The sequence below is a fragment of the Lygodium microphyllum genome, chromosome 23 (genome assembly GCF_053477565.2).
Source record: "Lygodium microphyllum isolate KBCC chromosome 23, Lygodium_microphyllum_v1.1.10, whole genome shotgun sequence".
In the NCBI taxonomy this organism is placed as follows: domain Eukaryota; kingdom Viridiplantae; phylum Streptophyta; class Polypodiopsida; order Schizaeales; family Lygodiaceae; genus Lygodium; species Lygodium microphyllum.
Genome location: NC_141157.1, coordinates 65536031 through 65549995, shown reverse-complemented (window position 1 = coordinate 65549995; position 13965 = coordinate 65536031). Strand labels below are relative to the sequence as shown.

The 13965-nt window shown below is 41.3% G+C and overlaps 1 protein-coding gene across 1 annotated transcript in view; it reads left to right on the top strand.

Annotated features, from left to right (window-relative positions):
• The first annotated feature begins 1417 nt into the window (after window positions 1–1417).
• LOC148016278 (Iron-sulfur cluster biosynthesis family protein) overlaps window positions 1418–13965 on the top strand; it is a 123983-nt gene continuing 111435 nt past the window's right edge. The window contains exon 1 of the mRNA XM_087664763.1: window positions 1418–1906. Within this exon, the coding sequence (XP_087520889.1) occupies window positions 1463–1906 (444 nt within the window). The 5' untranslated portion in view covers window positions 1418–1462. The remainder of the gene's footprint in view (window positions 1907–13965) is intronic.

Genomic DNA, 13965 nt, shown 5'->3' with positions numbered 1-13965 from the left:
GAGAGAGAGAGAGAGAGAGAGAGAGAGAGAGAGAGAGAGAGAGAGAGAGAGAGAGAGAGGTTGTGAGCCCTTGAAAACTTCTTGATATGCATGTCCGATTCTCTCAGTGAGTAGCCTTTCTTGCCTCCTTGTCTCATGAACTTCCTACAACCTTTGATAAAAAAACCAAAGAGAGAGAGAGAGAGAAAGCTAAATTCAACTCAGCCTTAAATTGAGCAATATGTGTCTCGTTAGGACCAATGAGTAGCATGTCATGAACATAAATTGCAATGATTAGAGTCACATCACCCTCATGTCTAACATATAATGTGCTCTTAGTGGGACTATTTAAAGCCATGTGCAATCAAGTATGCATGTATCTTCTCATCCCAAGCTCGAGGTGCTTGCTTCGGACCATACAAGCCTATTTCAATCTCCAAACTTTATTTCCTTACCCCTTTTGCACAAAACCATGATGTTGAAAAATATACACTTCCTCATGTAAATCACTATTTAGAAATGCAATTTTGATGTCTACCCGATGCACATTCCAACCATTATGAGCTACTAATGTGTGAATGCTACAAATGGTTGTCATATGACAGGTAGGAGCAAATATCTCATCAATATCAATCCCATTTTGTTGAGCATAACCCCTAGACTGTGAGCCTCTTGAAACCTCTTGATCTGCATGTTTGAGATGACCATATTGTGAAGAGAGAGCAAGAGGACATGCACAATTGTGACTCATTGATTGATACATCTACTTGCCATATGTGCATATGTGAGAGAGAGAGAGAGAGAGAGAGAGAGAGAGAGAGAGAGAGAGAGAGAGAGAGAGAGAGAGAGAGAGAGAGAGAGAGAGAGAGAGAGAGAGAGAGAGAGAGAGAGTTTAGCCAGCTAGCGCCTTGTGAAAGTGTGTGTATACTTAGGCTCTCTAGAGAGAGTTTGTGTCTATTTAGGCTAGCGTCATATTTTAAAGTCTTCTGGGTTGTGTGGAAGATAGTTTTAGTTGTTTAAAATTGATTTTTAAAAAATTTCAAGTGTCAAAATGTATCTATGATTGCCACATAGGCTTGGTGGCTTATATGTCAGGTTTGGATTTTGCCTTAGTAGATCCTACAATAAGAGATATAGAATGAATATTTTAAAGTATTTTGGATTACGTGTATATTTAGGTTTGGTTGCTAGTATTAGTTGTTCAAAATTAATTAAAATTTTTAAAATTTCAAAATGTTTCTATGATTTTGCCTAGGGAGATCCTGCAATAAGACATTGTGTAGATAGATGCAGACGTAGATATCGATACAATGCCATGTTATTAGAAAAATTGAGCCCAACGAAAATATCAACGGGGACACAACTTTGGAACGAGGCGGTCCTCATAAAAGGGGTAAAAAAGGCTATCGAAACCGAAAAATTTAGACAAAAGAGCATGATACAATTGTATCTGGCATAATCATTTCTATATTCCATCATTACCATGGCGCACATGGCTGGTCCTCCATCATCGTCTTCCACGATGGACCGGCTATGTCGTCTCTCCGCACCTTCCCGTTCACCCATACAATTCACCGCGCGAGCTCCGAGAATCTCTTCCCGGCATTTCCATTTGTTCCTTCCTAGACCTTACAGGCTCAAGCTGCACCCTTCAACCTTGCCTCGTCATGGACCTCTCCTTAGCAGAACGCACCTTAACGTTCGCAGGCTTCCTGTTTCGGCAGGTTTTTCACCCGCACTTAAACCGGAAAAGAGAGCGGAGACGGACTTCCTGCCTTCAGACGTCCGAGAGCGTACCATGAGAGCCGTTGATGAGCTCGGAGGACGAGTCACGGTAGGTGATGTCGCTGGAAAAGCTGGAATCAAGATTAGTCAAGCCGATACAGCGTTACAGGCGATTGCAACGGACTGTGGAGGTTTTCTGGAGGTGACCATTGTTGTTGTTGCTGTTTTTTTCTTGTGCTTTGGTGTTTAATACACTCAGAGCTGGAAATCTAGCTAAAGTAGATGTTCTTGATTTGCCTTTTTGAATAATCCCCCGAGAGTATAGTATTGCCTCTGCATATTAATTCACTTCACCATGTTTAGAGATAATACTCAACCCTTGTCCAGGCTAAACAGTCGAGGTTGAGCTGGTAGAAATCGAAACTGCTGTATCATTGTTGCAGCAGCTACTGTCAGCATGATTACTCTGCACCTTTCAGTTCCTCACTCCATTTGTGATTGCTAAGGTGGTATGGCTTCACTGCAAAACCAGCTCTGATTACCATGAAAGCTGACATAAAAATGAGAGTTTAACTTAGTTGATACTCATAAGCTTACGCACTCTCCACAACTCTCTTTTCTTTCATTATACACACCATTCATCTATCCCTCTGATTACCATGAAAGCTGACACAACAATCAGAATTTAACTTAGTTGATGTGTACAGACTTACACATTCTCCGCAAAGTAACACACAAGTTGGAATGTAACTATTAGCTATATTATTGATAGGTTGACATGAATACAGACTTACACTCATTTTGACACATTCCATAGATCTACAACTTGCATTTATGACAAGGCACAAGCCATACAAGCATAGAAAGAAACATCAAGAGATGAACATCAGACTCACCTTCTAGCCATGCAGCCAAAATGGTTCACTCCCAAACCTCCTAGCCATATAGCCGAATTGGTTCATTCCCAAGCATGGTACCTGAAACATTACAGGCCAGGCTTCCAATGCAAGGATTCATATTCCATACCATTATTCCACACCATTGGGGTGTGTGGATAGAGCTTCTTAGGGTCTAAAGTCTTAAGAGTAGATCTTGCAAAGATGTTGCACAAATGAGTCTTGAGTCATATTTGAAGCTCTCATTAACCATCCTAGTCCTATGTAGGTGTGAGCTTTGAGGATGAGCATATGGTTGCATTAGAGTAGGTGAATCTATCATTGTTGTAGCTTGGTGTGTTTGGATTTCTAACACATAAAGCATGTGCTATGCCAAGTTTGATAGTTGGATGGAATGGATTTTTTAAAAGCATAGACATCTTTGATGTTAAAAAAAGTTATGGTCGACAGTTACAGGTTCTCGAGGTATTGATGCTATTGAGAAAGCAATCAAGATAGCTTTGAGACAAGAGGTGGATGTATAGAGGTATTGATGCTACAGTTAAGGTAGTGGAGCGGTTATTCTATTGGCGTGCTTTGAGGCATCATGTAGAATAGTTTGTCCGTTGATGCATCATATGTTAGAAGGTCAAGTAATCTCAAGTTTGGGGCTTAATTTATCTCGCAAGGAGTAGGATGAAGATCAATTCCCGAGCAAACCAAGGGGTAAATTTATGTTAAGGCTCGCTTGCCATTTATGACAGCAATTAGCAGAGAAATCATGTTAGTTTGTTTAGGCCTTTTCATGGTGATGTGCTAGAGGATGTATATGCTAAAATTTATCTAGAGGTTGAGGAGGTAGATGAGATATCGGTATCTCAGAAGATTTTGGCACATAAAGAGTGAAAAATTAAAGATAAAGTTTTGCGAAGATATTTAGTGAAGTTTTAGAATTATTCATAGGTAGGAATGGATAGAATCATACAAAAAAGAGAGAGGCCTAGAGTGAGGCATGACTATCATGACTATCATCAGGACCGTTTGAGTGCTCATCGAGAGAGACTGAAAATGAGTCCTCAAAATTGGATGGTCAAACAATCTTGTACTCAACCTCACCGATGAGGTTACCACCATCTAATGATGGTTCGCTAGGCAATGGTTGTGTAGGCAAGGAAGGGAGTTTGTAGTTCTCAGTAGCTGCTAGCCTTCTAAGGGTAGTTGCATTTGACAGTCTAGTTGTCGCCATCATCATCCTAATCATTTACAGCCTGTTGTCCACTGTTCGTGAGCTGCTAGTACCATGTTTAGCTTGATCATGACATGTAGATCTGCATTTGCAGCTGTTGATCACATTTGGAAGTTGGTTGTTGCGTGTCGGGATCCGTATAGAGTACGACACACTCTCCAAGGTAGAGAGGGCATTGGTCCTCAGAGATGCAGGAGTTGGAGGTTTTGTATTTTGCTTCTTCTTTGGTATTTATTGTTTGAGTTTGTATTCATTCTTCTTCCGTATTCATTGTCTCTAAGTTTCTCTTCACCTTTGAGTTCTATTATCACTTTGTGCTTTGTTGTATATTTGTGTTTATCTTTTGGGTTGGAGTATTTCTTTACATCCTCGACCATCTCCTTTGGTGGTTCCCTCCTAATCCCCATCCCTTTCAAAGGGGGACAATATCAGAGATGTGGCTATGGATACCTTGGCCCTTTGTCTTTCAAAGGGGGGCTCCTAGGATGGTGAGGAGCTTCTTCAGGGATTGCAATCTTTTTTTGGCCTTTCCTTCATGCTATGGCCTCTTTTCATTGTCATCAAGCCACCATGCCTATTGTTTGTATACCTATCCCATGGTCCTTGGTTCCTATTGTTCTTTCTTGGTAGGACTTGGCATCTTGGGATAAATTGCTTTATTTTTTTAAAATAGCTGCAAAACTTGCTTAATTAATGAACTTTACCAAACTTTATTGAAAGGAACACAATCCTAGAGAGTGTTTGTGTCCCACATGCAAATCCTGATTTGGGAGGCCCCAAACTTTCTATTAATAGATAGGCTGCCCTTCATTCAGCCCAATCTCAGTTTTGTAGTTTGCAAGTGCTGAAGCTTCGTTATCCACACCCTGTTCATGGAGGATATCTTAGTTGGAGCTGTTCGTCATCATCATCCATCAGCTGGCACTTGCTGCTCAGCTTTCCATTGCTGTTTTGGAGTCCTCTTAGCTTGGCGACTATTGCATACGCCCTTGCAACTGCTGTTACAGCTTGGCGACTGCTGCCCAATCTGCATTTACCTCGAAGTTGCTAGGCAGTGATCTGTGTTGTCGCCTTGATCTGCCCACATCAGCCACAACTGCATTTTCAGTCCTAGACTGATTTGCTGCTGTAAATGCAGTCCTACACTGCTGCATTTTCATTGTCCACTACTGCCTGGACTGCTACCATGCCATCAACATTTGTGTTTGCAGTTGTCTGTTGTGTCTTTGCTTGTCTATATTGATCCTAGCTTCACTCCGTTGTGTTTGCTATTGCTAGATGCCTTTGAAGGTTGCCTCGCTGCGCTTCATGATCCGTTAGAGTATGACACACTCTCTAGCTCATTATCTTTGCCTTGGCCCTTGAGACATGGGAGTTTGAGGTTTGATATTCATCACTGCATAGAGTGTTTGTTGCATTGAGCATTGTATTCTATTCAGATTCATTCATTTCATGATTCACAGTGTTCATTGTCTTTGATTTATCTTAACCCTAATTATGTTGTGTTATTAATTTGTGCTTTGTCATGCGATTGTATTTGAGTTTGTGTTAGGGCATTTCTTTACATGGTATTAGAGCTAGGTACTCTCTGAAGAAACCTAGGCCTTGATTTGAAAGATCTTCTTAGAAGCCAAAAACAATGGAAGGGTAGATGAGTTCGAACACAATACCACCACTTCAGTCTCCCAAATCGAGCTTCTCAAGGAATAATAAGCAGGAGTAGGTCTCTCAACTTGCCTTGCAAAGTTTTAGCATGGGAGGAGAGAGAGCGAACTACCATGGAGTCCAAAGATCTTACAAGATCACTCAAGTTGAGTATGACTTTATTTTGATGCATAGAGCTCAACAACAAATCGAGGGTAAGCATAAGTTTTTCCCCTTAGATTCGATGCACTGGTTTGCTAACTATGCAAGAAGGATAGAATCTCTACTAAGACTGGCCATTCCCATGTGGAAATTGTTGTAAAATACATACCTTTTCCTTCATATATATTTTCTACTTGTGTGTCTACTTGTGTGTCTGATATGGCTACTTTTACTTCTTAAAACTATTGAAATTGATTCCTCTTTTGAGCATGATATGGGAGATACTCTTGAAGAAGGACATCTCCAAAGTAACATTTAGTTTACGAGTCATGAAGAAGATAGATACTTTTACATGAACTCAAGACAAGGTAAGCAAAAGATGAAAGAATCTCTCGTAAGTGTTTCTTTACAATCTTTTTCTTCAAATTCATTTATAGCCTCTCATGGTCATTTTGAAGTTAGTACTTCTTCATCTAATCCTAATACACTCATTATATCTTCTTTCACACCGCAATTCTCATTCCCATCCATCCCATCCTCTTCTTTTGTTGCATCTCCATTTCCATCATTCACATCTCCATTTTAGTCACTACATGTGACATTTCACACTACACTGGGGGCTTACAAACATAGGCACATCCTTTAGGACCTTTTCTTTTCCACATTCGGGTGGTGCAAATGCACATATGGGGGAGGCTAGATCTCCATTATACACACTTTGGGGATTTCCCTCGCATGGGACATCCTCCCAGGCATTTCTAAGTGTGAACAATTGGTATCATAGTTTGCCTTCATGGCTTAACTTAGTAGACCTATTGGTCATTCACTATGCCCCAGCCTGTTGAGGTGAAACACCCTTTACAGCTGATTAGCATTTTTAAACAGCCCCAAAACATGCTTAATTAATGGAAAACGCAAATTTGATGCACAGTTCGAGAGAGTTTTAGTGGTCCCCCAAAACCCTAATTTTTGGGGTATCATTCAACATCTATAAATAGACAGGCTGTCCACCATTTAGTTTGATCCTTTGGCACAGGTTTCTCACTCATCGTGCAGATTTTAGCCATCAGCCGCATACCATCTACAGTCCAACCATCATCAACTGCAGCCCATCACTATCTAGCCTTAGGCGGTTTGTTTTCAGCTATCACCTTGCTGTTTGGAGATCTCCATCTACCGCGTCATCATAGCACATGATCAGCCTACGTTTTTAGCATTTGGTGCTAGGCGATAGACTATTGCCATCTCTCCCACCAAGCGGCTGCTGCAGCACTTGCGTTTTTGTTGTCTAATAGGCTGTCTGTACCATCAAACACCTCTCATGTTATTGCCTCAATTCCTTGATACTTTGGTGATTAGCGTTTGGTGTGTCTCACACTTCGACACTCTTATTGGTGGTCACAACATTTGGGATCCATCTTTGGTGGACGTCACTCTCCGACACTGCATTGCTCTACCCTTGGGCATTGTGTACACTCTTACATTTATTTACATCATTCATTTACTTCAGAGTTTCTTCTCTCTGTGTTTGTCTCCGTGTTTGAGTTTTGAGTTTTTGCGTTTTGGGTTTTGCGTTTAGGGTTTTAGTTTTACTTGTTTCTGTGAGTCTTTGTATTTCAATCTTAGTTGTACATACCGTGTTTTCTTAGTGCAAACCCTAGTATATCATCACATGGTATTAGAGTCGGTGCTCTTCTAAAGAGTATCATGCGGTGATTGTGGAGGCTAGTCTTTGTGCGAGACTCACATGCGACTTAATTCTAACTCATAATGTCTCAAGCACCTTCTTCTTCGGATCCTATGATGCCATATTAGGCTTCTCCATCATTGGAGGCTTTGGGAAGGCATTATGGTCTCAAGGAGGAGGTAGACACACCTTCACCTTTACCATCTTCTTCTTCTCGTTTTGGTCATCTTACAGATGAAGAGTTTGAGAAGTACTTGGATATCACATATAGTTCGGTTTACACTCGTCCAATGAGTGCTACTACTCCGTTTGGACCAATTAGTGAGACTGGCCATCCCTCTGATCATCTCTCTAATCTTGGAGGGACCATGACATTTGGCATGTCTAGCGATCCGTCTCCCTTATTTCAACCATGCCTTATGTTAGGTTCATGAAATCCTTTGGAGTCGTATGAGCCAAAACCCTCTCCTATTTCTTCTTTTGTTGTGCAGGATTTGCATGATTTTCAGTATGTTAACTTTAATAGAGGAGGCTCTCGAAGTAGACACCCTTCATCAAGTATATCTCTCCCATCTATTTCATTTGAGTATGTAAACCACACTTTTTAACTCCCTCCAACCCATCCCACCACTATCTTCTCCACATTTTGATCTACCCACATCTTCATTCCAAAATCTTGGATTACACTCCACTTCCGCCCAAAGCACACTAGGGGTTGGATCTTTCATCTTTGCTTCTAAAACTTTCTCTTTTTCTATCCCACCATCTGCCTACTCTCCATTCATTCCACCCCTTGGTGCATCGTTAGGGGAAATGCCACCCTTTGATATTGTATCTTCCATATACCCCCACTCTACCACATCCTTCTACTTAGAACGGTTGTGATGGGCATCTCCCTCACTACCTCTGCACACTCACAACCCCCTTGCACAACATTTCAAATGCAAGGATATCCATCCTCAGCTTATGGATTATCGTCATACCTTCCTTGGGTCACTCCTACACAGGGATTTCCATCCTTTGGTCCCCATGTCTCTATCTCTCCACCTTGGGCTCCACAGGCAATTACCATGCCCATACCTAGTCTGCCCATTTTTATTTGTTAATTGAAAAGGCAAGCTTGTTATGGACTAAAGGAAGCAATGTAGTCTTGGTTCTAGAGGATAGACGAGTTTCTTAGGACTCATGCATACCATTCTATCCCTTATGACCCAAAGTTATATGTGTATATCACATCAGAGAGGGTCAGCTTCATCTTGCTATATGTAGATAATTTACTTCTCACTTGCTCAAATTCTACTGCCATAGTGGAAATTAAGGCCCAACTTAGTGCTACATTTGAGATGACTGACCTCGGCCAATTGTCTTTTTTTTTGGGAATGGAGGTTGTTCGCTCAAAGGGTAGTATTTTTGTGTCATAGCACAAGTACGCTCTTCAGTTTTGGTGAAATAGTATTGCACGGATCCGACATGCCCATGGCCATGTCTCTCGGTCCCACTGTTCAGTTATCTAAGGATATGCTCAATCAGCCCTTCAATGAGCATACATATAGGTTTGTTGTAGGAAAGCTACTTTAGTTCATTCACACTAGGCCAGATTTGCTTAGTGCTACATTTGAGATGATCGACCTTGGTTAATTGTCTTATTTTTTGGGATGGAAGTTGTTCACTTAGAGGATAGTATTTTTGTATAACAGAAGTACACTCTTTAGTTTTGGTGGAATAGTATTGCATAGATTAGACATGTCTTGTGGCCATGCCTCTTGATCCCATTGTCCACTTGTCTAAGGATACTCTCGGTCAGCCCTTTGATGAGCATACCTATAGGTTTGTTGTAGAGAAGATGCTGTGGTTCATTCACACTAGGCCAAATTTAGTATCCTTAGTTAGCTTGCTTAGTCAGTAATTTCCTACACCTAGAATGTCACATTAGATTGTTTGTTTACATGTTTTGAGATACCTTTGGAGTACCCATTCTTATGGATTGACTTGTGGTCATTGTTTATGCTTTGCAAGCTTACACTGATACTGATAGTGTAGGAGACTCGAGCACTCGATGTCCCATAGTGGCTACCTCTTTTTCTTGGGCACAGCTCCCATCTCTTGGTCAAGTTGTAATCGGGAGACAATGACAGCTTCTAGGGGGGGAGGTAGAGTATTATACTCTTTATAATGACACCACCGAGGCCATCTATTTGAGAAGCTTGTTGGCGGTTCCTTAGTTCTTGTTGTGTTGCTTCAATTGTCAACTACTACGACAACCAGAGTGCGATTGCACTGGTTGGTAACCCCATCATCACCTTGCGGACAAGGCATATTGACGTACACTTCCACTTCATGAGAGAGTGTGTTGAGTTAGGTACTATTTGCTTACAGAGTTTGTACCATCTTATGTTAATTTCGTAGATATTTTGACCAAGGTAGTCAATTGGCCGGTTATTTAGTACCTACTACCTAGGATCGGCTTGGGTTACCTACCTACCCCCCCCCCCCCCCCCCCCCCCCCCCCCGCTCCCCTAACTTCTCCAGATTGATGGGGAGAGGGTAACTCCCTCCACCTTTCCCTTCCACTTTGAGAGGGGTGGCTTTCTTTTCTTAATGATGAAAGGGTTTTGATTACAGTTTGATTTAGACATTATCTACTTTGTATAATCATCCATATCATTAGGATGACCTTGATTGTAACAAGGGCACTTGGGTAAGTGAGTAATCCCCTGTGAGGACACTGTCCAAGTGGCACTATTGCATAGCACTTTGCATGAGCATGATGATTTGCATTGTCTCTTGCATAACTCCAAACATGCATTTGTGGGCATTTATCTCTTTTTAGTCTTTGGAGTGATTGACTCTGGATCCAACACATTTGCGGCATCTACTGGTGGCATTCTCTAAGGATCAATATACCTTGCTTGCTTTGCTTGCTTTCACCTATTTTTTTGCCTCTACCACGTACTCCCCATAGCTTCATCATATCACTTTTCCTTGTCATTGACACACACTAGTGATAGGGATAGGTTGTTTGTTTTGTGAAGGTCTTAGGTGACCATCCCTTATCATTCTTCCTTTGGGATGTGGATACCTAATAGATAAACATTGATTGAAAACACTCATTTAATGCTAAATCTTTAAAACAAAACAAAAGCCATTAAAAAGAAAAAGATAGTTCAATGTGTTTCTATTTGCCTTGTAAGACTTAGTAGGCCATTGGGCAGCTGACGTGCACCCTTTGTCCGATGCTTTGTCCTCTCTAGGGTGTACACTTAGGCTCCCTTGGTAAGATTACCATAGCCTTTGTAGTCTTGGTAGGTCATTGGGTAGCACTGGCTACTTTGGGGTGGGACGCTTGTCAAAAGTGGATTTAGCAATGGAAGCGTAGAAAACTTGTGTGATAGATTGGTAACACAAGAGTGAAGAGAAAATAAGAAACATTGCAGAGGGAAGAAGAACACTACACAAGAACTCTGAAAGAAAAAGGTGCCCGGGAAATGGAATCCATATATCAAGACATAAGAAACTATAGAAACAACGTGAGTCACCAACTGTATGGGCATTGGCATAGGCTCTGTCTCTCCACTGGTCCCTACTATGGAAGTATTCAAAGTGATACAATGAATGAGACAAAGGAGAGAGTGCTTTAATAAATCGGCAAAAAATGTGCCATTAATATGATCAAGTCGGCCAACATTAAATGTTGGTCGACCAGCAAATGCCTAAATCACCATGAAAATGACAAATATAAAATGCTTAAAATATCTAATTGTGCCCTTGTGGAATATGCAGAGACTCACATGAATTGACACATCCGTTAACACCCTCTCTCAAATCATGGATGATCTAGTATAATACAATATACAATGATAATAAGTCATCATAGTACATCCAACAATGTCCATTAGATAGAACTAGGGATATTGAGGTAGTGGGTGCACAAGCCACTACCAAGGTGCCTCGGAGAGAACCTGATGTCGTTGTTGATCATACCAGCTTCTAAAAATAGAGAAGAATCATAGCAGCTCCCTATGTTTGTCAACAATGCCTTTGAAATAGCACATGTGACCATCTTGTCACCAATGCCGCAACGCATAAATGAGCATGAATTCCCCTCCTTTGGCTAATAACCAAAGTGTCCCCTCATGTGAACTTGGACTAGGAGCCAAGCCCGCTCTCTGTCAAACAACTCATCATGAACTTGGATGTCAATCCCAACTCTAGGATTTGAAAACCTACTAGACTTCGGTTGATGTGTCAAGGAAACCCCTCTCTGGATCCTGTGCACCTGTATACCTGTATAGATGAGGCACAACTGCCCCTCCTCACCACCCTCTCACACTCCCTCTTTGGCATTGGAGAGTTGTCATGGATGTCCTGCATCACATGTACTAGCAAGCTAGAAGGGAGACCCTTGCAGTCATGACTAGGGCCACATGGTAGGAGCCAAAACTTGGACCTGTAGATGAGGAAGACTTGTTGAGAGAGTCATCACCCTTCGTCATTGTCAGTGGCTGCTCCTTCCATTAAGCTGGTAATGCCTTGCAGTCCTTTCAACAATGCCCCTTCTTGCCACAATAATAGCACCAAAGCTTCTTTTTCTTCTTGTGTATGTCACCCCTCTCTGAAATTGGAACATCTAGAGCACCAAGAGACAACATCCTCACTAAAACCTAAATCTCAACACAGCAAGTCTCTAACATAACACTCGTAGATGAGTAAACAACGTTTGCATGTTTAGCATTAGTATGAGAAACTGGAGGAGCTATGATAAAGGAGATACAGAGAAGATGAGTGAAGGCAAGGGATCTTGAGGGATATATGTGTGCCAAAAATATAGACTAACAAGAGGTTCAAGAGTTAAAGTAGGAAAGAGAGCTCAAGGGATCGATGGCATGCTGCAAAACACAGGTTGAGAAGGGCAGGAATAGGTTGTTTTGGCTCAGCAAATGGTCTCACAGGCTGTAAACACAGTTGTAGCAGTCCAAAAAGTCCAATCAGCATCAGAAAACTCAAAGCACAGACATGCAGTAGAAGAAATCAGCACCAGCACACCTCAGATGGCTGATCATCAGACGAGCAAAGCCCAACTTGAAATCTACTACCGTGTTAGAAGTGGATGCAGCAATGGAAGCATAGAAAACTGTTGTAGGACTGCATAACATGAGTGAAGAGAAAAGAAGAAACAATGCAAAGGAAAGAAGAACACTGCACAAGAACTGAGAAAGAAAGATGCTCAGGAAATGGAATCCATATACCAAGAAGATGTGAGAAAGTATAGAAACAACGTGAGTCACTGGCTATATGGGCATTGGCACATGCTCCCTCTCTCCATTGGTCCTTGCTATGGAAGTATGCACAACAATTCAATGAATGACATAGGAGGAGAGATTGCTTGAATAAATAGGCCAGAAATATGCCATCAATATGATCAAGTGGCCAACAAGGTCGTGGTCTAGTGGTTCAGGTGTGGGTCGAGTTTTTGATATGTGTGAGTTCGAGCCCTGCGACACGCTTCCCCCATGACACTGCCAAATTGGCATGCAGTACAAAAAAAAAGATCAGGTATGTTAGCATTAAATGTGGTGGGCCAGGAATAAATGCCCAAATCACCATGAAAATGACAAATATAAAATGCCTAAAATACCTAATTGTGCCCAGTCTAGTGGAACATGCACAAACTCACACATGAATTGACATATTTGCTAACAATTCCTTGGTGTCAAAGAAAAGAAAAAGGGCTTGGGCTTGTTTGCAGTCCCTCTTGGTACCAGTTTTGGGCTTGAGAAGGGATGTTGAGCTAAAATTGCATTAGCTTCTTTAAAACAGCCCCAAGACATGCTTAATTAAATGAAGTTTACCAAACTTTATTAAAAGAAATGCAATCCTAGAGAGCGTTTGTTTTCCACATGCAATTTCTAATTTGGGAGGCCCCAAACTTTATATAAATAGACAAGTTGCCCTTCATTCAGCCCAATCTCGTTTTGGTGGTTTGTAGGTGCCGAAGCTTTGTTGTCCAATTGGAGTTGTTATCATCATCCATCATTTGGTGTCCTGTTGCTGAGCTTTCCATCGCTGTTTCGGAGTTCTCTTAGCTTGGCAATTGCTGCACACACACTGGTGAATGTTGTTTCAGCTTGGTGACTGCTGTCCTATCTATGTTTTGTTAGAGATCAGTTATCCCTTAGATTGACATTCTCACGCTATAGTTGGTATAGTCAATTCTCTTGGGCACAATTATGCATTTCCTTTCAAAATTTTGGCATTTTCAGTAGTCACTAGATGCAATCACTATTTATTGGGCAAGTTGGTAGGCTACAGTGCCACGTGGCAATATGGATGTAGATCACTGATTATTTTATTATTTTTGTGATCTATTGGCAGCATTTTGCTGTAGGTCAGCTAGTTTGCTAGCTGCCCTTGTTAAGAAATGAGGTATGCTTTGATACCATGTCAAGAAATGACTACTGTGAAAGCAAACTAGAGAGACAATAAGGTTTATGGGGAGAAGTACAATGTGTACAACAAACACTGAGAGAGAAGAGAAACTCAAAACACACAGAAGAAGAAGAAGATGAATGATGAATCACTGAATCATGCTAAGTAAATCAAGCTAATACAACAAAGCTAAAGTTCTAAAGATGATTGCATTGTCTTGT